Source organism: Terrapene carolina, unplaced genomic scaffold (assembly GCF_002925995.2).
Source record: "Terrapene carolina triunguis isolate 2854851 unplaced genomic scaffold, T_m_triunguis-2.0 Scaffold35022, whole genome shotgun sequence".
In the NCBI taxonomy this organism is placed as follows: domain Eukaryota; kingdom Metazoa; phylum Chordata; order Testudines; family Emydidae; genus Terrapene; species Terrapene triunguis.
Genome location: NW_020699373.1, coordinates 8,394,631 through 8,422,261, shown reverse-complemented (window position 1 = coordinate 8,422,261; position 27,631 = coordinate 8,394,631). Strand labels below are relative to the sequence as shown.

General features: G+C 45.3%; 1 protein-coding gene across 1 annotated transcript in view; it reads right to left on the bottom strand.

Annotated features, from left to right (window-relative positions):
* LOC112117253 (cytoplasmic aconitate hydratase) overlaps positions 1 to 27,631 on the bottom strand; it is a 45,181-nt gene that overhangs the window by 6,466 nt on the left and 11,084 nt on the right. The window contains exons 2-17 of the mRNA XM_024215176.3: positions 23,271 to 23,388; positions 22,514 to 22,682; positions 19,827 to 19,964; positions 16,309 to 16,378; positions 16,011 to 16,194; positions 14,001 to 14,140; positions 13,200 to 13,371; positions 12,439 to 12,539; positions 11,338 to 11,454; positions 9,950 to 10,109; positions 5,907 to 6,042; positions 5,150 to 5,234; positions 2,188 to 2,344; positions 1,509 to 1,633; positions 722 to 826; positions 148 to 290 (exon numbers count right to left, since the gene is read on the bottom strand). Coding sequence (XP_024070944.1) covers positions 148 to 290; positions 722 to 826; positions 1,509 to 1,633; positions 2,188 to 2,344; positions 5,150 to 5,234; positions 5,907 to 6,042; positions 9,950 to 10,109; positions 11,338 to 11,454; positions 12,439 to 12,539; positions 13,200 to 13,371; positions 14,001 to 14,140; positions 16,011 to 16,194; positions 16,309 to 16,378; positions 19,827 to 19,964; positions 22,514 to 22,682; positions 23,271 to 23,367 — 2,099 coding nt within the window. The 5' untranslated portion in view covers positions 23,368 to 23,388. The remainder of the gene's footprint in view (positions 1 to 147; positions 291 to 721; positions 827 to 1,508; positions 1,634 to 2,187; positions 2,345 to 5,149; positions 5,235 to 5,906; positions 6,043 to 9,949; positions 10,110 to 11,337; positions 11,455 to 12,438; positions 12,540 to 13,199; positions 13,372 to 14,000; positions 14,141 to 16,010; positions 16,195 to 16,308; positions 16,379 to 19,826; positions 19,965 to 22,513; positions 22,683 to 23,270; positions 23,389 to 27,631) is intronic.

Here is a 27,631-nt window from a genome sequence, read left to right as displayed (position 1 = left end):
CAGGTGCAAACAGCAGGGTGGGAAGGCACGTGAATTTCAACCCTCTGACACGCACAGTACAATCATTGAACCACAGAGCAAGAGGGGGGGAAGGAGCAAAAAGGGCGTGTACGAGAAGGAAAATATAAAGCATTTAACTTGACTTACCTTCTGCTGGTTAAATAACGAGCAGCAGGGCTGTTCCTTGCTATATTCCCAGCTGGAGATATGTGGTCAGTTGTTACAGAATCTCCCAAATTTAAGAGCACATAGGCATCAACTATGGATTTAGGGGGCTGAAGCTCCAAAGTCTAGCAAGCAAACAAAATGCAATATCAATATAATCATTCTTATATAAATAAATTAAATCAAAGAACGAAAGTGACCCGGAATTTGTTGAGTTGGTTGAAAAGGGTGGGTGGTGCACTAAAAGGTAGCTAAACTAACCAGTCAAAAAAAAAAAAAATCCACCCATTCTTCAAACAAATCCTCACCCTCTGAATATTCATTAGTTATGTTGGAGGATTTTTTTTTTGGATCTAAGCTATTTTTGAATGGGAAAAGATCACACTGAGGGAATTTGGCCCAGTTACGCAGGTGGAAGTCTGGAATAGCTTATCACATCAGTGGATTACTCCAACTATACACCATTGTAACAGGAGAATTTGGCCCTGAATATAGTGTAACTGCCCTGGAAGTGAACAGAAAATCCTTTGGAAAGGAGAAAAAAAAATGTACCTACCAGGTTCTCAAAGAAAGGGGGTGATTTAATGTATGTAGATTTGGGATTCCAAGTATATAGTGTATCTGATGGCGCATCTAAGGCATTCCAGGATTCATTTACTGTCTGAAAAACAGAAACACACATGAAATTTTTCAGAAGAATCTGTCTTATTATCTATCCCTTTCTTAATGATTCCCAACGTTCTGTTTGCTTTTTTGACTGCTGCTGCACATTGATTGGATGGTTTCAGAGAACTATCCACAATGGCTCCAAGATCTCTTTCTTGAGTGGTAACAGCTAATTTAGACCCCATCGTTTCATATGTATAGTTGGGATCATGTTTTCCAATGTACATTACTTTGCATTTATCAACACTGAATTTCATCAGCCATTTTCTTGCCCAGTCACCCAGTTTTGAGAGATCCTTTTGTAGCTTTTTGCAGTCTGCCTGGGACTTAACTATCTTGAGAAGTTTTATATCATCTGCAAATTTTGCCACCTCACTGTTTACCCCTTTTTCCAGATCATTTATCAATATGTTGAATAGGACTGGTCCCAGTACAGACCCGTTGTGGACACCACTATTTACCTCTCTCCATTCTGAAAACTGACCATTTATTCCTACCCTTTGTTTCCTATCTTTTAACCAGTTACCAATCCATGAAAGGACCTTCCTTCTTATCCCATGACAGCTTACTTTGCTTCATTACTTCATTATCAGAAAGACGTTACTAAACAGCTGCAGAAGCTCTTCTTGCTGAAGTACAAAAGTCAGTTAATGCAGTACACTAGGCAACTGAGTCACCTCTATTTTCTGGTAGACTTCTTTAAACATCCCTGGAATGACGTACTGCTGTTCCACGGCCTGGATCTCGTCTCTTGTTGGCCAGAGGTCTTTTAGGAAAATTTCCTTCCCTTCTGCATTTACTCCTATAAGAAACCACACACACTTAAGAGTTTGTGTACAAACATTCCACCTGGAAAAAGTGATCCGATTTCTGTGTGCTGTCCACTCCCACTATTCTCTGCTGTACTCCAGCACTCCGGGATCGTGCTGCCTTTGCTTTCTAGCCTGGCTTTGAGCCGGTGGACTGGGATCTCGTGGAAGCTGATGATGATATTGTCAGGGTGAACTCCCATTGGTATTTTCTGGTAGGGCTGCCAGGAGATGCTGTGCAAAGCAGGTGTCCTTCAGGTCTGCCTTGCCATGCCCCACCGAGCCTGCAGAGGCACAGCACCCAATATTCCCCTGAAGGAGCTTCCCTAGGTTCAGACTATTGGTGCTATTAACACACTTCTCCTCCACGTGCGCTTAGTGGCCACGATTGATCCAACACCTGCTTGTCTTGCATCTCATATGCACCTCACTGGGCTCCTCCCAAACCAATACATAAGCGATGCTCCCTCTGGACTCTTCACTTAATATCAGTTGAATTGACTGAAAAATAGTGGGGGAGAGGGAAGAAATCCCAGCAGTTTCTTACCTAAAGGTTCTATCTCAAAGTCAATCCTTATGGTCCCCGCGATAGCATAGGCTATTACCAGTGGCGGGGAGGCAAGGTAGTTGGCACGAGTATTGGGATGGATGCGACCCTCAAAATTCCTGTTTCCGGACAACACGCCCACCGCTATGAGGTCTCCCTGCAAGACAGTGGTAGAGACAAGTGAACACAAGCAGCAGAAAGTCAAGGGCCTTCTGGCTCAAATGTATTCGGAATGGCTGTACGGTTAGAGTCAGAGGAAAGAACAACGGAAAGGAAAGCCTTCTGGGATTGTATATGATTGAGGCTACGTTTTAGTCACTGGTATTTTTAGTAAAAGTCATAGACAGGTCATGGGATTGGGGGACAGGGCAGCTAGCAAACAGCACGATACAGCTTAGAACAGCATGCAACAGAGCAGTTTACGTAATTAAACTGCAGGAGAATGGCTGAATGGTGGCACATGGTCTGTGTAGCCGGGGAGCACTCCTGCCAGAGGGACCGGCACTGACCAGAAGGCATCAGGACCTACATTTTGTGGCTATCCCAGCAGGCAGTACTGCCACCAGCACAAGGGATAGCTCAGTGGTTTGAGCATTGGCCTGCTAGACCCAGGGTTGTGAGTTCAATCCTTGAGGGGGCAACTTAGGGATCTGGAGCAAAATCAGTACTTGGTCCTGCTAGTGAAGGCAGGGGGCTGGACTCGATGACCTTTGAAGGTCCCTTCCAGTTCTAGGAGATGGGATATCTCCATAATTCTACTCTGAGGAAATGGCTCAGCACCACCTGCTAAATTACCAACACCACATTGTCTCTGTCCTGTATTACCCTGAAGGCAGGGACCATCTGTTTGTTCTGTGTTTGTACAGGACTTAGGAGCCCCAGTCCTGGACCGCAATCCAAATAATCATCAAAATGGTCCTTTCTGGCGTTGATATCTAGGCTTGTTCCTGAAGTACTGAAGTGTTCCTTGGAGGTCTTCCATCCAAACCCTGAACCAACCCAACACACTAAGGCCTGGGCTACACTAGGGGGGAGGATCGACCTAAGATACGCAACTTCAGCTACGAGAATAGTGTAACTGAAGTAGATGTATCTTAGTTCGACTTACCTCCCGTCCTCACGGCCGATTGCCGCGGCTCCCCCGTCGACTTTGCTTCCGCCTCTCGCCGAGCTGGAGTTCAGCAGTCGACGGGAGAGCGATCGGGGATTGATTTATCATGTCTACACTACACACGATAAATCGATCCCTGATAGATTGATCGCTACCCGCCGATCCGACGAGTAGTGTAGACGTAGCCTAATATTAGCCTGCAAGAGGTCTGGCTACAAACCACCTCGATAGCCTCACAGACAGCCACTGAATGAATTAATATCATTACAGTATCGCTGAATGAGAGATTCAAAGATTGGGCCACATACAAAGCAATACCAGCTTACACTGCTCCACTGACTTTTATTAAAGACCTACAAATATATTCATACCAGTGGCCTGACATTGTTTGTTACTCACAGCAGGGAATAAACAGAAGCTTATTTTGACAGGGAAAAAAAATGTTTTACACACAGAAATCCTTCCATAAGCTTCTTAAACATGCAAGTCAAAGACATCACAACCACAAACAAACAAGCTCATCACCACACAGTTGTGAAACTGGTTAACATTAAAGACTGCAAAACCTGGCTAAGAGATGACCTCTGAATCCCAGGGCAAAGCTACATTTTGAACAGGAAAACACAATAAAATAGAATCTTGCTATGTAGCCCTCAGCTATTCTGAAGGGTCTCCTTTCCCACAGGGTGAGCAGAAAACCCTCTCTGCCTCTCCAAAACACAGGCTTCACTTTGGTTTTTTCCCTGTTAATGCCCTTGGGTTACGAGAAAATGCATGTAGGAAACATAAGTTTTGACCCTGCTATCAAATTCTGAGCTTCGGCTGAGAAGAGATTGCCAGTCAAGTGAAGATGCCTGGTTCTGGCACAGAAACATTCCTATGAGGAGACAATTTTAGAGACCCAGCCCCTTTTCACCTGTGATCTATTCAAGATTTTAAGCTAGAGGCCAGATTCAGTCCTGGTATAGACTGACTGGAACAACCCTGCAGTTGATGCATTTGCACCCTCTTACAATGGGGTTATATTTGGTCCGAAGTCTCTAGTGGTCAAAGGGGAGAGAAGTGCTTCCAGACTCCCTTGAGATGACTGAAGGCTCGGTTTTCAAAGGTGGGTAGTGATTCTGGGTGCTCTACTTCAAAGGGCCTGCTTTTCCGAGGACAGGCGCTCAGCACTCCTAGAAGTGAAACCAGGCCCCTTTTAAAAAGGTATCTCAAGTTGACCACCCAAAAACTGAAGCACCCAAAACCACTAGTCACGATTGAAAACGTAGGCCTCTCTCTCCACAAATCCAGCCAGACAGACCCATTTATAAACAGAATCAGAGTCATTTGGGTGGGGGATATTATTCCAGGGGGCTACATTTGTTCCATTTCCAGACACCCATTCACTCTTTAATTAGACAGAAAGCTACACTGCATTAAAACAAGGACATCCCAACTAACGAGCATTTTCCCTTTTATAAAGCTGGCTTCTACAGAATCTCCAATGATGATGGTAGAACTTCATTCGCACTCAGCGACTGGTTGCCTTGCAAGCAGATAGAACTCTACATTCCCCACTGCCGACCAGAGAGCTTCTTGTGGGGATCACCATCCTGAGGTTTTCTAAGGCTGCACCACAGGATGATTTAAGTAGGCTCTCCTGCTCTTGCTGCAGCTTGCCATTTTGTTTGCCGGGAGCAAGTTCTCATCTGAGTTTAAGTATCACAGCCCTCTCCTGCATGGATCACCTTGGCAACAAACCTTCGAGATGTACCTCAATCTCTTGACCAAGAGAAATAAATACGTGATTTTGTCTCTGAAAGACCACGAGTATTCCATGCTGCAGAAGATTTAATAGCAGCTGAGTACCTGAGTGATGGCTTCTGCAACAGCCTCTGGTAGAGGTCCACTGTTCCCAATGCAGGTCATACACCCGTAACCCACCACTTCAAACCTAGAGGCAGTATTAAATATATTAGCGAACACAAGATAGATATTAATTACTTATTGATAAAGCAAACGATCAGGCAATTTCCACTTTGAGGAAATGTGTTACAACACAAGCTATTCAATATCGTTTTCTCCTCAGAAAACTGTCTGTGATGGTCATTTGCATTCTTTTGCTGCTTCTAAAAAAAAAAAAAAAGGTGTATATAGATAGGTGCATAAATTTGTGCACCTAACTTGCACACACAATTGCGATGAGTACAATGTTTTGCATGCAAACAGTCATTAGTGCATGTGATTGCAACGATGCATACTGGAGACCATATGTTTATCATCAGCCAAGGCTTAGGACAAATTCCTGACCTAGAAGTCTTAAGTGAGATACTCGTTTAGAACAATTACATTTAAGAAATAAGCCATTCCCTTGCCGAACAACAAGTAGCCTTTAGTGAAATAAAAGGCTCCAATAGCCAGCTGAGCAAATGGCGCGGGCTGGGTTACACAGTCGAGAATCTAGCCCGAAGGGCTCAGCTATGGCTTTCAAACTGTGGACACCCATCATTGTCTTATGGTCCATCACTTGCTGCAAATGCTTTGCTTGCCCAGTCATTACATTTGCCAAGGATGATGGGAAATAGGCAGCAACGAGCCTTGAGACTACAATGAAATCCCCTCTTACCCTAGCTGAGCAAGGTAAGGCATAACTCCACTCTCCCTCAGATAGTAAGTGACAACCCCACTGCCTGGAGACAAGCTGGTTTTAATGTATGGCTTCACAGTCAGACCGGCATCAACAGCTTTCTTTGCAAGCAATCCTGCAAAACACAAAGGGCACCTGTGATTGTTCTTGGCAATGGCACAATCCACCTTAAAAAACAACACCACAAAAAAATCGTCTGATGGCTTCCTTGAATAGCTTGAAACAGAAGAGATTCTATTTCCGCCATTTGACTGTTTTGAATCAGCAACCCGTGTGCTTAAGTTCCATGACTCCAAATGCTTTGATGAACTGTGGTACTGGTTTCTTTCATTTTCCATGGAAAGCTGTGTGCAGCTACATTCAAAGACACACACACACACACACACACACACACTTGGGCAGAATACCAGTATAAGATAAGGTGCTTGATCAAATTAGGAGCTATTTCTATGCATTAAACAAGGGAAGAGGAGCCATAAAACATTCCACGTAAGACAATCTGGTGAGCCAGGGCTGAACTAACTACTGGCATAAGTTCATCTGGCCCCTTGATGTAAGCAAATGGTCTCACAATGTGTAGCCTGTTTAAGCAGCATTATCTACTTGCCTTCGGAGTGTGACCCTTTCAAAGCAGCACTGTATCACAGTCCATCTCTTAGAGCTTGTTAACAAGAATATATTTACCCAGAGCCTGAATTCTTCTCTTGGACATTTTATTCCTTTTAAACTGTTTGTCTGTGGACAGGCGAATTCAGTGCTGATGGTACAGAGTTGACAGCTTTGGAGACCGAAGCCTGCCATTTATTCACAGCAGCCCTGCAAGCTGGATCACAGTGCCCACCTCTGTGTCGCTGGGGCAAGAGGACAGCTCAGTCTCTCTAAAACCTGTGACCCCTCCAATGAGGCTGCTAACAAAAGGTGGCTAGTTTTTGCCAGCTGCCGTGGTCAGTTTGGATGATGCAAACAGACCACCAGGTCATTGCAGATAACACTAATGGATCAAATTGAAGGCTTTTATTTAGGCTTGACACCTAAATAAAAAATGTCCCAACTTTCAGAGGTGCTGAGCACTCACAGCGTCCAGAGACATCAATGGGAGCTGCAGGTGCTCAGAAACTGAAAATTGGGCTACACTGAGGTGCTCAGATAAAACTAAGGCCCAGATTTTTTTAAAGCCATTTAGGCTTTGCAATGCTGAGCACAGCAATGCCTAACTGATTTAGGAACCTACATCTTATTTGCAAAGGGATTGAGGCATGAGTCTAAATTTACTCCCTAATGCTTAAATCCCTTGGGTGGGGGGAAAGAGAGAAAAGAAAAAGAGATTTAGGCTCCTAAATCAGTTAGGCATTGCGACGCTGAGTACAGCATCACCTAAATACCTTTAAAAATCTGGGCCTAAGAGCCTAACATTAGACACCCAGTTTGAAAATTGGCACATATTTAAAAACACACAAAACTGTTAAAAGAACATTATTAAGGTTGCAAGTCAAACCAACGCTCAAAAGTTAGGCAGTGACAGAATTAAGGTTGCTTGTGCAAATCTTAATTCGGCTCCCGTGCATGTCCGTATTCTGATACAATCTTTATAATTGCACGATCACATACTATTTTTGCCATACGACCCTTGCCTCATTCAGTGCATGGGATAGATGGTGCTCCCTGAATGAGCAGCTATTCAATATTTTGTTTCCTCCTTATTGTGCAATGTGCGGCCCCAAGCCTTATTTACTACACACTGAAGACAATTATCCATTTCCTCATGGGCTTCTCTATGCACTCATCACTATAATGTCTGAGTTCTCCATAAATATTAGTGAATTTATCTTCACAACACCCGTTAGGTTGGGAGAGGTATTAGTAAAGATGGGGAGCTGAGGCAGAGAGAGACTAAGGTCAAAATCATCCACCGATTTTGGGTGCCCAATTTGAGATGTCTAGGACCCGATTTCCCAGCACACTTATTATATAGCACTTTATATGTTCAAAGCACAGCTCCCATTGATTCAGTTGCAGCTGTAAGCACTCAGGACTTCTATAAATCAGACCCAGGGTCTCAAGCCAAGAATGAAGAACAGTTAGTGACCTCATGTGAATAGTTTGGTTTAAGTGACTTGCTCAGCATCACATAGGAACTCTGTTGCAGAGGCAGGCACAGACTCCAATTCCCGAAACCATCCTGCCTCTTCCTGCAGCTCCCTGCCTCATTCACTCCCCAAATTCCAACTTGTGCAACAAATGAGTTCCAGGTTTTACAGACATTCTCTTTTATTACACAACCCTGTTTCATCCCCAGAGCTGGTCCATCCTGCGCACTGAATGAGGCAGGGGTCCTGGGAGTGAGGGAGAATATATGACAACGTAATTAACAATTACCCTAATGCACATGCACAAGGGAGCCAAATTAAGGCTGCTTGGGCTGAACTGTTTTAGCCAAACTTTTTAAAGCTGGCAAAGTTATAAGCAACTGAAAAGAGGGTCTTAAAATGGGCAGCCTTAACTACAGGCATTGCTACTCGCTCAGCCTAGAATATTGGCAATTGTTTTTGATTTGGAAAACAAACCAAACATGACCACCACCTGAGTGCTGCATAACGTGCAACTTGCAACAGCAGTGTGAACGTGCATCTTTATTCTGGCCAGTCCTGAACAAGTGCACAACTGCCCTCCCACACCCAGATGATTGGCAGGAGCAGTACGGCAGGGTCGGGGGGGTGGGGGGAGGGGAGGAGGAGTGCACCCACAACCAGGTCCTGGAGCAACTACACAAATTACACCCACTTGCCTGCTCTCTTTCATTCCCTCCCCCGCAAGGTTCTGACCTTGAATGTCTTTCCACAGCTCCAATCACAGAGGAACTGCAGAGCCACCTCTGTGTGCCTTTGGAGGGGAGCCAGAACTGGGGCAAAATGAGGCCATTCCTCCACCCAAGGTTTTCTGGCACATGCACAAACATGGCGGCCAGCCAGAATTTGGCACAAAGATGAAAAGAAAAGAGAAGAGAAGGAAACAAGAAACAAACCAGGAACATGAGTGAGAAGTTCTTCCCTTTTCCCCCAGGGCATGAATGGGAGGGTGAGTGTCAGACAGAAGCATCCAATGACTACCGAAGAGTTTCATCATTGCTATCAGAGTACTAGATCTAGAACAAGGAACCTCGGGGACTGAGCAATTCCAACTGAAGAGAATGCTGTTCTTGGGACTGCGTACCATGCAGCTCAATGCAAATTCCAACACATACACGAGCCTAGCCTCCAGCTAAAATCCATTACAAAATCACCATTGACTTGAATGGCAGCAGGACTGAAACATACATTATCTAGGCCAGTGGTTCTCAACCAGGGGTCCAGGGCCCCCTGAGGGGCCGTGAGCAGGTTGCAGGGGATCTGCCAAGCAGGACCAATGTTAGACTCGTTGGGCAGCTGAAGCGCTGCTGTGCAGGGCTAAAGCCCAGGCCCAGCCCCGCCACCTGGAGCTGAAACCGAAGCCTGAGCAACTTAGCTTTGCGGGGCCCCCTGTGGTGTGGGGCCCCAGGCAACTGCCCTGCTTGCTACTCTCTAGCGGGGGCCCTGGCTTTTATATGCAGAAAAACAGTTGTTGGGGCACTGGTGGGCCGTGGAATTGTTATGGCATCTTGGGGGGAGCTGGGGGTTAAGAAAGAAAAAGGTTGAGAACCCCTGATCTAGGCTACTGTTCAGACAAAGCAATTTGACACCACCCTTGCTTAGCACTGCATCAAACGCCTGAAGGAGAGAGCAGAGGCAGGTGATAATTAGTGCAAAATGAAACTTACCGCACTTATAGACTTGTCAGCGCAAGGAAAAAAACATGTGATTAGCAGCCAGAGTTTCCAGGTATCAGCCCAAATATTGGTCCCTGGATTCCTCTTGCCAACTCTATGGGCTAAATTCAACTCTGGCATAAAGGGATGTGATTCCTTCAATGTCAATGGGGTTTGCTTTTATGACCCAGACCTAAAACTACAGAGAAATTGCTGCAGGCAAATGATCAGACACACTTACCAGCTCCTAACATAACCGAGGGGTTGCTGGTATTAGTACAGCTGGTAATGGCAGCAATCACCACCGAACCATGGGTGAGCTCAAAGTCAGAGCCGTTATGAACAAACTTCACACGGTCACCGTGACGTTCCGGGGCGACATTGAATCCTTTGAAACCTTGCTATAAAGGGGGGCAATCAAAACAAAGGGAGACGATGGTTAGTGTGTGAACTGGGAAAGGGAGCCAGAATGGTACCAGAAAACAGCAGTATGTTAAAAGGGGAAGGAAAAGTGTTTGGTGACAACTGTGTGTTATAGGCCCCCTTGGGCCCAAGCCACAGAAGAGGAGTGTGTAACAGCTTCAGCACAAGATGTAGCAGCTCTTGCTTTTAAACTCGGGAGGCTCCTGCTTCTGTCCCCAGCATGTCAGCCAACGTGGAGGCTGTCACAGTTGCTTAATTGGGGCCAATCCTACCCCCTCATCCCTTGGTGATGAGGTGCCAGCTGCCTCTTGCAGTAGAACACAGGGTGGGATTTTGCACAGGAAGACACCAGAACTCCTTTACTCTGCTCCTGTGTCTCTTGGATCCCAGATCAGACTGTACATCAGCGCACAGCATCAGGATCTAGGAAGCCACCCCACTCCCCGAGCCAGGTCACTCAGGTCAGACCTGGGATTTTGGCCCGAATGCCCAAGATTTCATACAATTAGCACTGAGTGGTCTGAAGTTTGTGTCAAGATCTAGCTGAATAGACAAAAGATTGAGTCTTATAAAAAAGGGGAGAGAACTAGCTTCTCAATACTATGGACTGGGATAGCAAGTCTGAATGGCATAGCAAACCTGGAGGGTTCAGCTGGATTTGAAAACCAGAGCATTCTTCATAAGCATTGGCTTTTACAGGGAATAAGCCTGAGCTGTAAAGTTTAGATCTGGATTCAGGTCTGAGATTCCCCAGAATTTAGGGGTGTTTAGACTTGGGTCCTAATCAAAATCCTAGATGCAGTCCTATTGATTGCTGTTTTTAACGGGATGGACTGCAAAAGGCATTTAGGGTTGTTGTTTTTTTAATTTTAGCTGGGCAAAAAGCACTTCTGGAAACCTGCAGTCTCAGACTGGTATGCCATTATCAGATTGAGTCACTACTTCAATACTGCAAACGCTTCACTAATGGGCCAGGAGCAGATCCACGGACCACCCATGTTCCATGACCCATAACTTAAGAACCACCACTTTAGAATACTTATTCCTTAGCGTTATCTTCTAGGCTACCATTGAAAATAACCATGAAACAACATTCATGCAAGGTCATTTGTACACAAAGTGTCCTGAACTGACTGACGCAGACCTGTCTGTCTAGTGACTAAACACTACAGATATCTTTCCGTTTGCAATGCCACGTGCCCTTACCTTGGCTCCCAGGCAGGTCTCAAAGTCCTTCTTCATTTCTGACACAGCTACTTTGTCCTGAGGTCTTTTGGGCCCACTACAGCAAGGCACGACGGTATGCAGATCCAGCTCCACAACCTGTTCAACAGGAGGAACGGGACTGCTCTAAGCTACTACCAAGGAATGAGCCAAATAATGCAATATACATTGCTCTAAAGGACACTGGGGTTCCAATGCAGCAATGCTCAACACAAGCAGTCCCACTGACTAGTCATGCGCTTAAGCGCCTTACTGAATCGGTGCCTTCAACTCTCTCCCGACAGCATGAGAGAGTTGAAGGCACATTTAAGGGCAAAATTTCTCAAAGCCATTTGAAGCGAGTGACAAGCTCAGATACTGTTCGCTCCCAAGGAAAAAATTTCACAGCCACCTCAAGTCCCCATTTCAAAAGTGACTTAGGCACATAGGAGCCTAAGTCTCATCGACTTTCAAAATAAAGCCAATACGATACGTGTCTAAGTCACTTTTGAAAACAAACAGATTTGAGGTGGTTTGAAAATTTTACCCCCACCCTCAAGACAAATCCTAGCATCAGGAAGCATTCTGGGAAATCCTAGCACAGGGGTAGCACACAAGATCACACAAGTAGCCTCTTGCTCACCATTTTGATAGTTGGTTTATAGATAAAGTTGTGCAATTAGAGAAAATTTACAAGTTTTCAGACAGGATCAAATCCCTTTAATCTTGCCTTGTTTGCTAATTATTAAGAGATATTTGGGGGCAAGTTCTGTCCTCATTTAAATCCATGCCACCCTATTATAAATCAACTGGGTTGCGATTGCTGGACAGCATTTCCCTCAAGTTTTCTGTGTGGTCATGAGGCTGCCTCAAATTCTGGCCTATACAGTCACGGAATGGACCAGGGCGTGCTTTGGGAATGAGATTACAAAAATCACAGTCATGTTAATTTTTTCCTTGCTTTGTGAAAATTCCTCTTTAAAAAAGAGGAAACTGAGAACAACAAAAATAAATAAAATGAAAGAGAGGAGAGCGAAGGGGTGTACGTGTAGGAGAGAAATAAAGGATGGAAGGTACAAGATTAAATGATGATCAGGACTCTACCTGGGTAAAATCTGGATCCTGAGCGGAATTATTGAAATCTCTAAACATCCCCACAGCCACAAGGTAATTCTTTATGTGCTTAATTTTTTCTTCATCCCGACCTAAAATGAAATCCAGAAATAGCTAAATAAGAACCAGTCAAGACAAAGAAATTGGGGCATTTTAAGTATGCAGAACAGGGCCTTGAATGGGATAGATCGTATTAGCATCAGCTTCATGTTTAACTAGAAAAGCCGGAAGAGAAAAGTCACTGGATCTTTGAAAATCCCAGTCCCAGTTAACTGGGACTGTTACTTGCATTCCAAGGTTGGAGTTGAACTCTTGATGTTTTCTAAGCAGAAAGTTTCATATGTTGGCGTTCATAAGGGCTCAACCCCGAGACACACAGTAGTAGGGTTACCAGATAGCAACTGTGAAAAAATGGGACGGGGGTGGGGGGTAATAGGTGCCTATATAAGAAAAAAATCCCCAAAAAACGGGCGTGTCCCTTTAAAAAGGGCATCTGGTCACCCTACACAGTAGCTCATATACATTATGTAAAATGGATCCTTTGCCGAGCCCAAGGTTAAGGTTTAGGAAGGTGCTAGGACCAAATGCATGGCACTATGGGTCTGATTCTGATCTCTCTCATACCAGCGAGATTCTGAAGTAACTCCATTCTGGTCAATGGAGTTACACCAGAGTCAGGCCCTGTACCACTAACTGTCAGAGCCCAGGTTTATAATCTGGATCTTCAAGTTCTGGTTTCTTTTTGCACTTACCCGTTTGGATCAGGTACCTGATGCTGACTTCATCGACTGGGAAGAAAGCTGCAGTTGCTCCATATTCGGGGCACATATTGGCAATGGTGGCTCGATCAGCAATTGACAGCTGGGCTACGCCAGGCCCAAAGAATTCCACAAACTTACCCACCACCCCAACCTGGCGAAGATGCTGTAATACATGAACCAACAAAGGTACTCAAACGCCATTTCTAATCTGTGGATGCTGACTGCATTAGCCGTACGCACTAGAGACAGTTCGGGCCTACGGGGTTCTGCTCCAGACAAGAAGCCAGGCTTCCTCAAAGTTCTGGGCCATTTGGGACCAGGGTTTTGTTTGGTGTGTAACAGAGCTTCAAAACTCAATGCCAAACAGGCCATACGTACGCGATTCTGCTACCACTGCAGGCAATGGCAAAAAATTCCTCTTAGCATCAATGGGAGTAGGTTTGGGTCTCAAACCTGACCAGGACAACAACGAGGATTGTAAGAGCCTGTGCAGTGCTAGCTCTTCCTGTCCCATCCAATCAGATAGGTGGGGGGAGGGAAGGGAGCAGGACTGGATGCTGATTCCACTCCATCTCGGGTGCGGCTGATCAGCAGGCAAGAGGGAAGGAACTGCAGAGCTACTGCAGCCCAGGCCCAGCATGGTTGGGTCTCAGAGGATGAAATCAAGATGACAGCCCCAGAGACGGGACTCCTCAGGCTGCTGTATACAGTCGCTCTAAGATCACCCCATGCACACACATGCTGCACTATGGCCCATTATAAGAAATCCCCCATGGCACAGATGTCGGTTACCTTGGTAACGGTGAGCACTATGTCTGTGGATGTTACCAGGGGATGAGGATTTCCCATTAACTTGTAACCAATCACTTTAGGAAGCACCATGCTGATTGGCTGGCCCAGCATCACCGCTTCTGCTTCAATGCCACCCACACCTGGATCCAATTGGCAAGACAAAAGCAGATTTATTTATTTTTTAGATGAGGCAATGCATGCTGAAAGTTAACTACCCAGTGAAATAATATTACTGCAAATAAGGGAAAAGAAGTCACCACACAGCAGGGCTTGGAGTGAGCTGGTCCTAGGGGATATTTCTTAGATGTTCTTACGCTGTTCCAAGCTTTTGTTAAAAAAAAAAAAAAAAAAAAAAGTTTCTAGCCCTCGGGGGCTCACTTTCATTTGGAAATTGAATCATGTTTAAACACAGTCAGGTTAGTGGACGTGAGGCTGGCTGGTCAGTGCAGACAAGCACATGTTGGGCTCAACACGGGGATAGCTGGTCCTGAGTAAACACTAGTTGCAGAAGAGTTGGTCCATGCCTGCTGAGCACAACTGAGCCTTCTCTACACTGGCCAGTCAGGGTTTTATTATTTTAGTACCTTTCACCTAGAACCCCAGTCATGGACCAGGACCCACTGTGCTAGGCACTGTACAAACACAGAACAAAAAGATGGCCCATGCCTCAAAGAGCTTAAATACAAGTGCAAGCCAAGAGTCAGCAGATGGATACAGGCAGATGGGGGAGTACCAGGAAACAGCAAGACAATATTGGTGATAGGCACTGGTCACAGCCCACCAGCAGCCTGACCACTCTCAAGTTGTCAACTAGTCGATTGTTTTTCAACTCTATTTGTAACAGTTTCCTTGTGAAGATGAGGCCATGGTTATAAAGAATCTTCCCAACGTAATAATGATTAATTATTTGTATTGAGCTAGCACTACAAACTCCAGTCACAGGCCAGGACCCAAAAACACAGAACAAAAAGACGGTCCCCATGCTCCAAAGAACTTACAATCCAAGTACCATGAGCTGATGTAGTGCTGTATTACCAAGGCTGCAGATACAGAAACTCCTTATACAGATTTTAATCTATAGCACTATGTAAAGTAGATACATATATTACGACTTATACTGTGTGTGACCGAAAACTTTATGAGCGTCTTTGTAAGCAATCAGCATTATTGTAAGCTCTTTGAGACCAGGACACTTTGTTCTGCGTTTGTACGGAGCCTAGCATGCTGGTTGATGGAATCCTGGTTAACGAAGGGACTCGTAGGTGCTTTCACACTACACCTGAAGTATCACTGCACTATTCCCCAGGTATTCTTTATACTAGGTATAGGGATGACTACAAAATACTTCGGTTAGACTATCTACTTATACAGATAAAATTTCAAAGCTTCTATTGTCTACCTTGGCTAGGAACATATTTCTGTTTGCTATTCTGGCAAGCATTGTCCCATTATTGTCCAAGCAAAGAACATCTGGTACTAGAATACTGGCAAAGACTGATCAAACCTTGTTTTGATGTACTTCATCCCCTCTCATCAGTGTAGGCTTTGAATCTGAGTCTTTGATCCAGCACTGCTTTTACAGTTACTGTTGCTAGGTAAACGTTTTCAAAAGCATCTAAGTGATTTTACGCTCACGGGTCTCATTGAAAGCCCGTGAAACTTTCAATAGGACTTAGGTTCCCAAATCATTTAGATGCTCTTGAAAATTTTACATCCGTCTCCCTCACCACTATCCATGGACGTTTTAAACCCTCAGTCAAGAATATTTAAAAATAAAAGCACAAGCACATCCCCTCCGACCTGACACGTGACTGAAATGTGATTTGTCTATTACTCTTACAATCACTGGGTATGGAATAGGAAATCAGGTTACAAAATCCTGATTTATAGGGTCATCTGAACTGGACACAAAGGAGTTTGTTGTACTTAGTCATTTTATTGTATATGTGATTTGATAGGAACACAAGCCATAACCTAGCCAACCAGTTCATAAAACTTTAGTGCACTTACCCCAGCCCAGCACTCCCAGACCATCAATCATTGTAGTGTGTGAATCAGTGCCTACCAGGCTGTCTGGATAATAGTACCCATTCTGATCGAACACCACTCTTGCCAAGTATTCTAAATTCACCTGGTGGACAATTCCCGAGCCAGGAGGAATAATCTTCATGTTGTGGAAAGCTTGGGAGCCCCACTGAAACACAATGAATAAGAGCCCCAAATATTAAATACACAATACACAGGAACAGTGAAAGGAGTTGATTCATCCTATCTTGCTACATGTAAAGAGGAGAAATTTTTCCCATACCTTTAAGAACTCAAATCTTTCTTTGTTCCTTTCAAACTCCAGCTCCTGATTCTTCTGCAAACTGTCTGACCTGCAAGTGAATAAATGAACAACAGAGCTACAAGTCTCCAACTGAATTTAGTGTGTGGTCTGATGTGTGCGTATGGTGAAAGAGAAAACAGAAGAGCACTTGTATCTCATAATGCAGATCAGTTTTATATGTTTCAAGCAATTGCAGCAGTGAGCTAAAGGCAAATGTTGAAAAGGGCTTAACAAGTCTTAACAGTAATACCTACCATCTGGCCCAAATGTTAATCCCATACCGCATGTAGGCATTAAGTTTGCAGTTTGCTAAAGTCTAGTCTACATCTTAAAGCAATGGAAAGTTTTCAAAACCTAAATTATACACAAGCTGCATAGCAGTAAAGGAAGCTGATGCCAATAATTGTGATTGAAGATATGCTAATACTGATCTGGAATATACACTACAGTTCAAGCCTGTACTTCTAAACAAATATACGAAGCAACTGTATATAAACAAAAAATCCCCAAGAAGTGATTCTTTTTGGATCAGGAACACTGCTATACTCTCTGAGCCACGTAGCACCTTGTGGTCACTGTGAAAGAACTAAACAGCAATTATAGCTGGTCAGCAATTCTTTTATTTTTTATTTTTTGAGAAATTTGTCCATCTAAAATGGGATTTCATCAAAAACTACTTTTTGTGAAACACTATTTTTCCACTGAAAATATTGGGCTTTTGTAAAAACAAGAACCACAAATATTTCTATTTTTCAATTAAATTGACAAAAATGACATTTTTCACTGTCACAAAAAATTCTCACAGGAAAATACACTTTTCCTCCTGTAGTGAGTTGGTGTGGCTCCCCTCCTGCCCAGAAGAGGGAGCACCCTTGCAGGCACCCGAGTGGGCGGAGCCACCACCGCCTGTTCCCGCCCCCCGGAAGTCAAGGGGCGGGACAGGAAGTATAAAGGCCGGCCGCCGGAGCTCAGTCAGGGCCCAGCCACCGCAGGGAGCAGACATACGGCCGGGAGCTCGCGGCCGGGAGACCTCCGAGGCCGGAGGCCGTTGCCCTAACTGGCCGGAGCTCCCCCGGGCCCACTACGAGGAGGAGCCGCCGAAGCGCTCCCGGTATTGGGAGGAGCCGCTGGAACTCCCCTGCACCCACTGCGAAGACGAGACGCCACCAGAGCCCCTCCGCCCCTGCTGTTACCCGGAGGAGCCGCCCGAGCCCACTTACCCGGACTTCCCCGAGGAGCTGCCGGACCTGCCGCCAAGCCCCGGCCGAGAGGAGCCCATGCTAGTGGACTGGCCTGGACCCGGGGCCACGGACGAGGTAGGCCCTGAGGGGGGACTTGGAAGTAGCCCGGGGGTAGCCGACCCCGGTCAGGCTGCAGAGACCTGTGAGCCGATGTCAGTGTGTTTCGGTCAGGATACCCCACTGACTCGCAGCGGCAGCAGCTGCTACTAGGGCCCCGGGCTGGGACGCAGTGGAGTGGGTGGGCCTGCGTCCCCCCCCGCCACCCCACTCTCGGGTGGCAGGTTTCCCCTCACCCAATGCTCAGGTGTAGGAGCCTGGGCTTACCCCAACGGTTGTATTGTTGCTCAGCCCCTGCACCAAAGGGCCTGAGCTGTGACTGTTTGTGCCCCACCCTGAACCAGGGCCTGGGCCTACCAAACAAACTGACTGTTGCTCAGCCCCTGCACCAAAGGGCCTGAGCTCCCTGAACTGTTTGTTTGCTCAGCCCCTGCACCAAAGGGCCTGAACTCCCTGAACTGTGTGTTACTCAGCCCCTGTACCAGAGGGCCTGAGCTGTGACTGTTTGTGCCCCACCCTGATCCAGGGCCTGGGCCTACCAAACAAACTGACTGTTGCTCAGCCTCTGCACCAGAGGACCTGAGCCCCTTCACTGTTGTTGGCTCAGCCCCCGCACCTGAGGGCCTGAGCCCTGAACTAACTGGTTATTTGTTCCACCAGTCGTGAGTTGGTGTGGCTCCCCTCCTGCCCAGGAGGGTCGAGCCCCGGCACGGACCCACTATACCCCCCAACCAGCTCTCATAATAAATATAGATTCAAATTAAATGGAAGAGGAGTATATTTAAACAGATCAGTACCAACATGTACATATACTCCAGAGACCACCCTTCGGACATTTAATTCCAAACTGAAATCCATTCCTGAATTTTTCTCAGTGATATTTTAAGACTGCATTTAAAAGTTAATGAGGAGCAGATCTCAGACAAATGATCCAAGTCAAGATCGGGGGGGGGGAATTGGACAAACTGCTGAGCTTTTCAGTTAGCTGGGTCACTGCCAATGGAGGTTTGCATCCATATGGCTTTTGAGGTTTAAAAGAAACCTGCTTTTCTAAGAATCACATGGAGGGAATATTTTACAAACAAATCAATCTGTCAAGAGGCTTATTTCCACAAATAGGATCAAAATCTTTTATTTAAAAACAAAACAAAAAAAACAATCTGAGATGGGACACTAGATGGGGAGGGCTCTGAGTTACTACAGAGAATTCTTTCCCAGGTACCTGCTGGGCCACATGCTCAGGATCTAACTGCCACATTTGTGGTCAGGAAGGAATTTCCCCCCAAATCAGATTGGCAGAGACCCAGGGGGTGGGGGGAGGAAGAGGGAGGGGTTGCCTTCTCTGCAGCATGGCTCACTTGCAGGTTTAAACTGGTGAATTCTCTGTAACTTGAAGTCTTTAAAACCATGATTTGAGAACTTCAGTAACTCAGCCACAGGTTAGGGGTCTATTTCAGGAGCGGGTGGGTGAGGTTCTGTGGCCGGCAACGTAGAGGAGGTCAGATTAGATGATCGTGATGGTCCCTTCTGACCTTCAAGTCTGAGAGCTCTTAGATTCTAAGATTTCCCCCCCACCCCCTTTTTGTATTGTTTTCATTCAAGTGGGCAGTTGTAATATTATTTCCTACAGAGAGTAACACATATGGAAGAAGTTACTGGGTAAGGCAACTGGAGTATGATGAATTTAAGGAGTTTGGAAAACAGAAGAGAACTAGGGGATGACATGAGAAAGCAGGACGATATCACACAGTTCAGTTAGGAAATGCAGGAGAGTAGGTAGATTTCTAAGCTCCCGATACTGCAATGAACTCTGTGCAGATGGACCCCTATGCCTGTTCAGAGTCCCACGGATTTCAGCGAGGCTCTGTACAGGTGCAAAGGAGCTCACTAAAGGATTGGAGATTAAGTATTCTAGTGTTTCCAGTTTGCTGTTCCTTCCTTCCCCCCTACATAAAACCAATGCTTTGAGCTTTTTCACCAAGGCAGCGATGAGCTAACAACCCCATTCTCAGAACTGTGCCAACACAGCCCACTGTAGTAAACGGTCTAACTTAATCAGTCTTTGGCCTCTATAATGCTAGGAGACAAATTCTCAGTTTGCATAACGCAGTGTAGCTTCAATGAACCTACGCTAATTAATACCAGCTGGCCCTGGCTTCCTAGCAAGCATGGAAAATAAAATCTGTTTTATTTCCTTACCTCCTGTTAAAATCCACCTGGATGGAATGATCAATTACTAGATCAGCAGGACAGATGGGATTAATTTTTTCAGGGTCTCCGCCCAGTTTCTTCACAGCATCACGCATTGCAGCAAAGTCAACCACTGCAGGTACACCCCTAAAATGAGAGAATTAAGTGAACTGAGGGGACAGAGCCCAGATCCTCAGGCATAGCCAGCCGATGCCACACTGCCAGTAGATTCTGACTCTAAAGCCAACATTGGAATCACCACTCCATTGCAGCGGGACACAGAACCGGGGTGGCAGAAAGAACAAAGCCACATTTGGATTCATCAGTGCGGAAGACTTGGGTGGAAACTCATAAGGTGACAGAGGGAGGTGGTTGTGCACCTTAGGCGTTGGACTGGGAGACATGAGACCTGGATACAATCTCTGTGACCTTGGGCAAGTGACTCTTCCATGCTCTGTGCCTCTGCTTCCCATCTGTAATATGGGGATAATACTACCGCTTTTCTCCTCCTACTAGCTGTATGTACAGTGCCTAGCCCAATGGAGATCTGATCATGGTTAGGCCTTCTAGGAACTAAAGGATTATAGATCATGTTAGTATGAGTCGCTAGGAACATCATCGGCTTTTGACTTGCAAGCCAAACAAAGGTGACCCAGAACCCATGAGAGTGGGTGTGACTATGGAACCCCTGTGGGAGCGAACAGGCTGGCTTTCTGGAGTAGAACTGCACTGACCGAGGGAAGAATAACAAAGCCCCCACCCAACTGTGCCAACAAGTTCTTGAACTTGACTTAAGAAATGCCCCCAAACCTACCACCCACATGCTTCACACTCCGTAAGTATTTCTGTTAGGCTATTGGCCAGAAGTCACATTTTCACCTCTGGTGACAAGACTTTGTAACAGTCCTATAAACACGGCAGCTCCAAGAACTGACATGGCAACAAACAACAGACCTTCCTCTGGGTTTACAGTAGTGTCTCATCAGAGCATCTGGAACCACTTATCAGTTGAACCCTCCCGTGCTGAAGTGAAATAGGTCAACCTTTCTTTATTTCCCAGGTGGATAGACTGAGGCACAATGGGTTAAGTGGTTTAATCCAAGGCAACACCGCTAGTCAGGATTAGAAACCAGGAATTCTGGCAGTCCGTGTCATGTTCAAACCATGAGACCATAACTTTCCATGTTTGCTTTTGCAGAGCAGATGGTAAGCTTGTGGCCTATCACAGATGGTACATTTTGGCATTTCCAAGGTTACCCTAACTACCACTGCCCACCAGGGGCATTTTATGTAGCACTCAGCACTTCACTTTTAGGCTGTTATTTTTGGGAAACATCCTCGCATAACAAAACATCTAATTCTGCAGGGTGGCGAGTGCACATAGTGTCAGTGATGTGGTCATGGGCATTCAGGACCATTTAGGATTAGACTCAGAGTGTACTTCCTGAAATAGCAGCCCAGAAGAGAGAGACTGTTTTAGAGTTCAAAGTGCAACAAGCAAAGATGTTCTTCGCTGCAAGGGACTAAAAATAATCAGCCTATAATGTTATAGAAGACTTGTGTGTAAGAAAAATAGTGCAGATTATTAAATACAACAGGATCAACACAGGGAACGGGGTAAGGGACTATGCTTTTCTTCTTTGCAATCCTAAATGTTTACAGACAGACAATACTCCAACCAACACAGCTCACGTTTATATTATGGTAGTTCCTGTGATCTAAGAAAATATGCATCTGAACGTAGTGAGTGTGATGTACAGTGGGTGCATTTCAATTTCCCCAGGCTATATACAGCAAAGAAAGCAACTGATATTATGAGCTAACTGGTTGATACAGAAGAAGAAACAGGGCAGTTATTTTCAACATTATGGGGGATTGAGGGAGTGACACCAGAACATATGCATTTATGTACCCAGAAGCACTCAAGGTGATGTGGGCCAGTGAATTACAGAACGCACAGGGCTGAAAATCAGGAACCCTCTAAATTCGAATCCCAAACTAGCAATTTACTCACTATGGGGCCTTGTGCCAAGAGCCAGATTTTCAGTACAGCTCACTCCCATTTAGGCACCGATACAAGCGCTAATCTTTTCAAGAAAGCTCAGCACTCAGCAGCTCCCATGGTGACACTTATGGACAGATTTTAGGAGATCAGCAGCGACCCTGGACATTTATTTAGGTGTCTAAATGGGAACTGAGCTCTTTAGAAAGTATAGGTCAACCTCTCTGTGCTTCGCTGTCTCCATCTGTAAAGCGGTCACCATACCTCACACCTCCCAGGATGTGAGCTAGTTAGGACCCCAATGCTGTTCCCAACAGAGGCGATGACAGTTTTGCCACTGACGTCCAAAAGTGAGCATGATTGAGCCCTCAGTGCCTGTGGTGCATTTTGGAGAATGCCAGGCAATGCATTATTTGCTAGAGTGAGAAATGGAATGAATCTGTAGTCCAGTAACATGGAGAACACCAAGGCTGTGCTGCATTCCTTCTTATCACCTGGGTCCGAGGTCCAAAGGACAGTGGATTTTTGATGAAGTACTTTTAAAATGACCACTGTTTGCTTAAAGGAGCTCTGCCAACTAGACATCCAGTATGTTTAGAATAACGTGGCACCGCATCCACCCTCTATTCCCCTCTGCGAATGGTTGTGGTTTTTACAATCCCTTTTCCCTAGTCTTAGGAAGCATTCGACTCACGTTAAATCCTGCAGAATAACTCGTGCAGGATTAAATGGCACTTCAACATTCTTGCTCTGCATCACATTCCAGTCGAGGATATTCTCAACATCTTCCTTCTTCACTAGGAACTCGTCACAGTTGCGGACGGCTGCCTCCAGGAGGACCCTGATAGAAAATGGCAAACGTCCTGGGGGAAAGACAGAGAAAGCAGATTGGTTTTCACCTTTTAGATGAAGTTTCCAGATATCTGGGTGTGGCTGTGTCCTTTCACCTTTTGGGTAGCGAAGTTCTGGCTCCACTGAAGTCAATGGGAGTCTTGACATTGACTATAATGGGGGCCAGGATTTCACACATCTTTATTGGTGGCATACATCTTGCAATCACACACTCTTATCAAGTCCATCACATTATCAAGGCAGCATGGGCGAAACTTGTCCTTCCACTGATCTGGCTAGACCTTCATGCCCAGCCCGGGGGATACCCCTCACCCGTAGGAAACACTCAACTACCACATAAAATGACCAATGTGCAGACCAAGGTTAGAAAAAAGAACCTCGTCATAACAGGAAATTAAATAAGCCTAGATGCTAGTACCCCAAAAACATGATTAGAAATTGATCTTCAAGGAATGGCTTTTGAATTTGTACCCATGTTTCTGTGCCCACAAATCAAGTATCATCTAGAGCTGCAGTGCCTTCCCATAGTTATTTCCAATGCCCACCACAGCCTGAGTACACACGTACCAGGCAGTTCCTTCTGAATGCTGCCAACATACCGTATCTCGCATCTCCCAATTTGTTCAGATTGAAGAACTTCTTCGCAGGCTGGTTGGGGTTTAGCGGCTCTGCAATCCACGCAAAAGGGTTGCTCATGATTAAAGCCCCTGTGTGTCACTGAAAGCACAAAAGAAAATCATAGCTGCTGCTCTAGGGGTGAATTCTGTATCAGCTGGAGCATATACTTCGCAATGTACATTAAACACACACACAATTCTCTTGTGACTCCTCTGCAGTCATTATTGTAGGAGTGTTGTGAAGATTATAAACAAGCTCAGCTGATTTCCACAGGGCTCAAAGGCCTACATTTACAGCACTGTGGGGGTTACAATGTTTACATGGTGACTATCTCCGGACAGACTTTGTGCCTTTCCGCTTTGCTAATCACACAGAGATTGCAGAGCCGTTTCTTCAATGGAAACTGCGAAGTCTGAACTGACAGGTGCCCCTACCTGCCCACAAACAAAAACTTCGACACTGAACCAGAAAGAACCTATTAAAACAGGGGCGGGCAAACTTTTTGGCCTGAGGGCAGCATCGGGTTTCTGAAACAGCACCCAGAGCACCAGGACAGGCAACCACGCTGCCCGGCTGGAGCCAGCCACGCCACCCCGCAGCACAGAGCACCGGGTCAGGCCCTGGCTCTGCAGCGGTGCTGTCCCAGGAGCTCGCAGCCCCGCCGCCCAGAGCATTGCGCCGGTGGTGGGGCGAGCTGAGGCTGCAGGGGTGGGGGAACACCAGGGGAGGGGCCAGGGGCTAGCCTCCCAGGGCAGGAGCTCGGGCCGGACAGGAGGGTCCTGCGGGCCAGATGTGGCCGGTAGTTTGCCCACCTCTGTATTAAAACGACTAATCCCGTGAAAAGATTTTCAGAGGTGCTGAAGTCTCTTCTTGACTTGATTGTCCATTATCTAGTGGCCTAATAGACAGAGCACTTGACTGTGACTCAGGAGATCTGGATTCTATTCCCAGCTCTGCCACTGGCCTGCTGGGTGACCTTAATCAAGTTACTTTACTGACGCATGCCTCAGTTTCCCCATCTATAAAAGAAGGATAATGATACCCACTTCCTCTGTAAAGCGCAAGAGCTAGGTACTATTAATTATTATATTAATATTAACAACAATAATAATAATAAATAATAATACAGGGCCATGTTGTGCACACCCCAATCACAGTAGTGAGATTACTATCCAAATAGTCCAGTTGATTTCACTGGGTCTACCTGACTCAGTAACAGGTTCACAATCTGTCCCGCAGTGTTTTCAGACATCAGTCACACCTCACTCAGTTTTAATGCTTATAATTAAAACTAAGCGTGTGGGTGGAGAGGAGAGATGCAGAGGGATTTGAGTTTGGTTAGTGAAGCGGGAAAGGCTTGTAGAAGTCTATGATTTATGTTTATACAGAACTGCCAATAAGGTACAAGGCACGAGACAGGCTCACGAGCAGGCAAAAGCGCCAAGATAAGGGAATACACTGTTTACCTAAGGTAACAATGCATTTTGCATTTACTGCTTTACGCAGAAAAAGGAAAACAAAAACAAACCACAACTCACTCCGTGACACACTTTCACCTCTGGGAACGCACACAAGAGACTGTCTTATTTAGGAGAATGAACAAAGTATTGACACTTCACTTTGCACACACACAAATATCAAATATAAAAATATCAAGTCCATATTATTTGCAATTGCTGCATAAATTGAGTTGTTATCCCTACATTTTCATAACATCAGAGCAGGGACCACTTCAATTCCCATCTGCACAGAAATCTCTAAATTCCCTTAAGACACCAATTGAGGTTTTGAACTTGGATTCTTCAAGTAAATGGGCTCATTTCATTCATTCATTCACTCACACACTCACCCCCTCTCCATCTTATTTTGATCTTCTACGTGTTACTTGACAAAGTGACTCTTCTTCCCAGTCTTGCAGCTATGAATCACTCACACAGCAATGTATTGACCGCAGCATTCCCTGAAGTTTTGTTCCTCCATTTCTTAGAGCCTCCTGGATACTGCATGATCATAAGAGAACTCATCTGCTTCCTTCCTGCTATTCTAGCCAGTCATTCTCCTGGATGAATTTTATACCATCTTCGAAACTCAGCCCTTTGTTTCATGCATGCTTAGTTTTCACAAGATTATTTAGTACCGCAGAAGATACAAAACACTGGGATGTTTCCTGACAGATAAAGCAAGTGACCATTGCTTTGCAGTGGCCATAAAACCTGTTTTCACTGTATCCATTTGCCACATTCTCATCTAGCTTTACAGTTACAGCTACAACAGCCAGTCATATGTCAGTGTCGATCATGCCGGTCATTACCTATGAATAGTGGGACTATAAACCAAGTGATGCTGGCACAAAGTTCAAGCCAACCACCCATCTAGAAGCTGCAGGGGGGATGAGACTTGCCAAAAGCCCATGGTTCTGCATGGATTTGTAAGTAATCATATGCTTTGGATACAGATTAACTTTCTATCACAGTAGAGTGTTTATTATTATTTTGCCTGCCTTGAAATGGGAACATACAACAGTCAGCATGCCACGGAGCTGGTATCGCTGGCCTTCCAGGATTTGTACAGTATGGAAGGTCACAAGCATTTCGTTGCTGGGTCATGTCCATGGTCAGCAGTGCTCCTGACATTTTCAACGAACAGAAAGACTCATAGCTGATCACACACTAAATAAATCGTTGGTGCTTTCATCCAACAATCTCAAAGTGGTCTGCAGAATTAAAATGAGATTATACCCCAGATAGTGGCTTTGAAAAAAATAAAATAAAAGACATGGGATTCTATGCTGATCAGCTGCCAGGAACTCCAGATCAAGTCACTCAGTTTACACATAAAGATGTTTTCTAGCTGCCAATCCTGTAAACAGAGTCAAGCTGAAGTCTTTCTGGTTTATGCATCACCACCGCCACCAAGATTCTATGGGTTAAATTCTGCGTTGAGTTACCCCTGGACCAGTCTTGTTTAGCTAAACTATAGAAGTCCATACTTTGGCGCTGAAGGTCCCAGGTTATAGTCCCTGTGTATAAAACCATTTCACACAGGTGTAACTGACCAAAACCTGGTAAACGATTCTGTCGGGGATGCACAGGAAGGAGTAGAATCCAGCTCGCTCACTCTGCAGAGCTAACAGCCGTAAAAAATTATTTTTACCCATAATGTCAACAGATAGCACTCAAAATGCAAATAGAGAGCAGATCTGATGATTAAGAAAGTGCAGGAGGTTCACATTTTATAGGGGTCATACCAAAACTGGATCCAGGCCATCTGATCAAAAACAGAGGGGGGAAAAAGAACACTGAAAAGGCCCTAAGTTATTCTTGCTCCATCTCATCCAGCACTCTCCTCTCCCCCCCGCCCACCCCCCAAAAAATGAAAAAAATCCCCACACTCCATTGTGTTCAGTGTCTGGACAACCAAATAGCGTTTGCTAAACTCCTGATCTCTGAGGTTCACATGCATAAGGAATCAGATCAAAATTTCTGTAATTTTCACCTGCTAGCCAGCACATGAAATGAGTGGGAGAGCAATTAGAAACTCCACCCCAGCAGCATAGTGGGATCGAGAAAAGTAGGGCCCAAACTGAATGAAAGATGAATGCAAGGGGGGGGAGGGGGGAAGAGGAGGAGGAACAGCACAAAAGACCACAAAGAATGTACTGTTAAACGTGTGGTTAAAACAGAAAAAGAAAAAAAAATCATCTGTGGTCAGATTCCTAGAGTTTCCCCATCCCATGAAGCTCTCCCTGTTTAGCTGCATTTCACCAGATCAGTGCTCTGCTCTTCCCTTCCTTGCATGATTTCTTCAGAATCCAGCCCTCTGCTAAGAAACCCTTGTTCATTAACTGAATCCCTTGCTTAAAGGCTACTCACACTACACGAAGCTACTGCATGTTTTGTACAGAGCATCCATGAACAAAATGGCAGATGAAATTCCATGTTGGTAAGTGCACAGTAATGCACACTGGAAAACATAGTCCCAACTATACATATACAGTGATGGGGTCTAAATTAGCTGTTACCACTCAAGAAAGAGACCTGGGGTTGTGGATAGTTCCCTGAAAACATCTGCTCAGTGTGCAGCAGCAGCCAAAAAAGCCAACAGAACAGTAGGAATCATTAGGAAAGGGATAGATAATAAGACAGAAAATCTTAATGCCACTACATAAATCCACACTTTGGATACTGTGTGCAGTTTGGTTGCCCCATCTCAAAAAAAGATATATTAGAATTGGAAAAGGTGCAGAGAACGGCAACAAAAAATGACTGGGGTATGGAACAGCTTCCGTATGAGGAGAGATTAAAAAGAGTGGGATTGTTCAGCTTAGAAAAGAGACAATGAA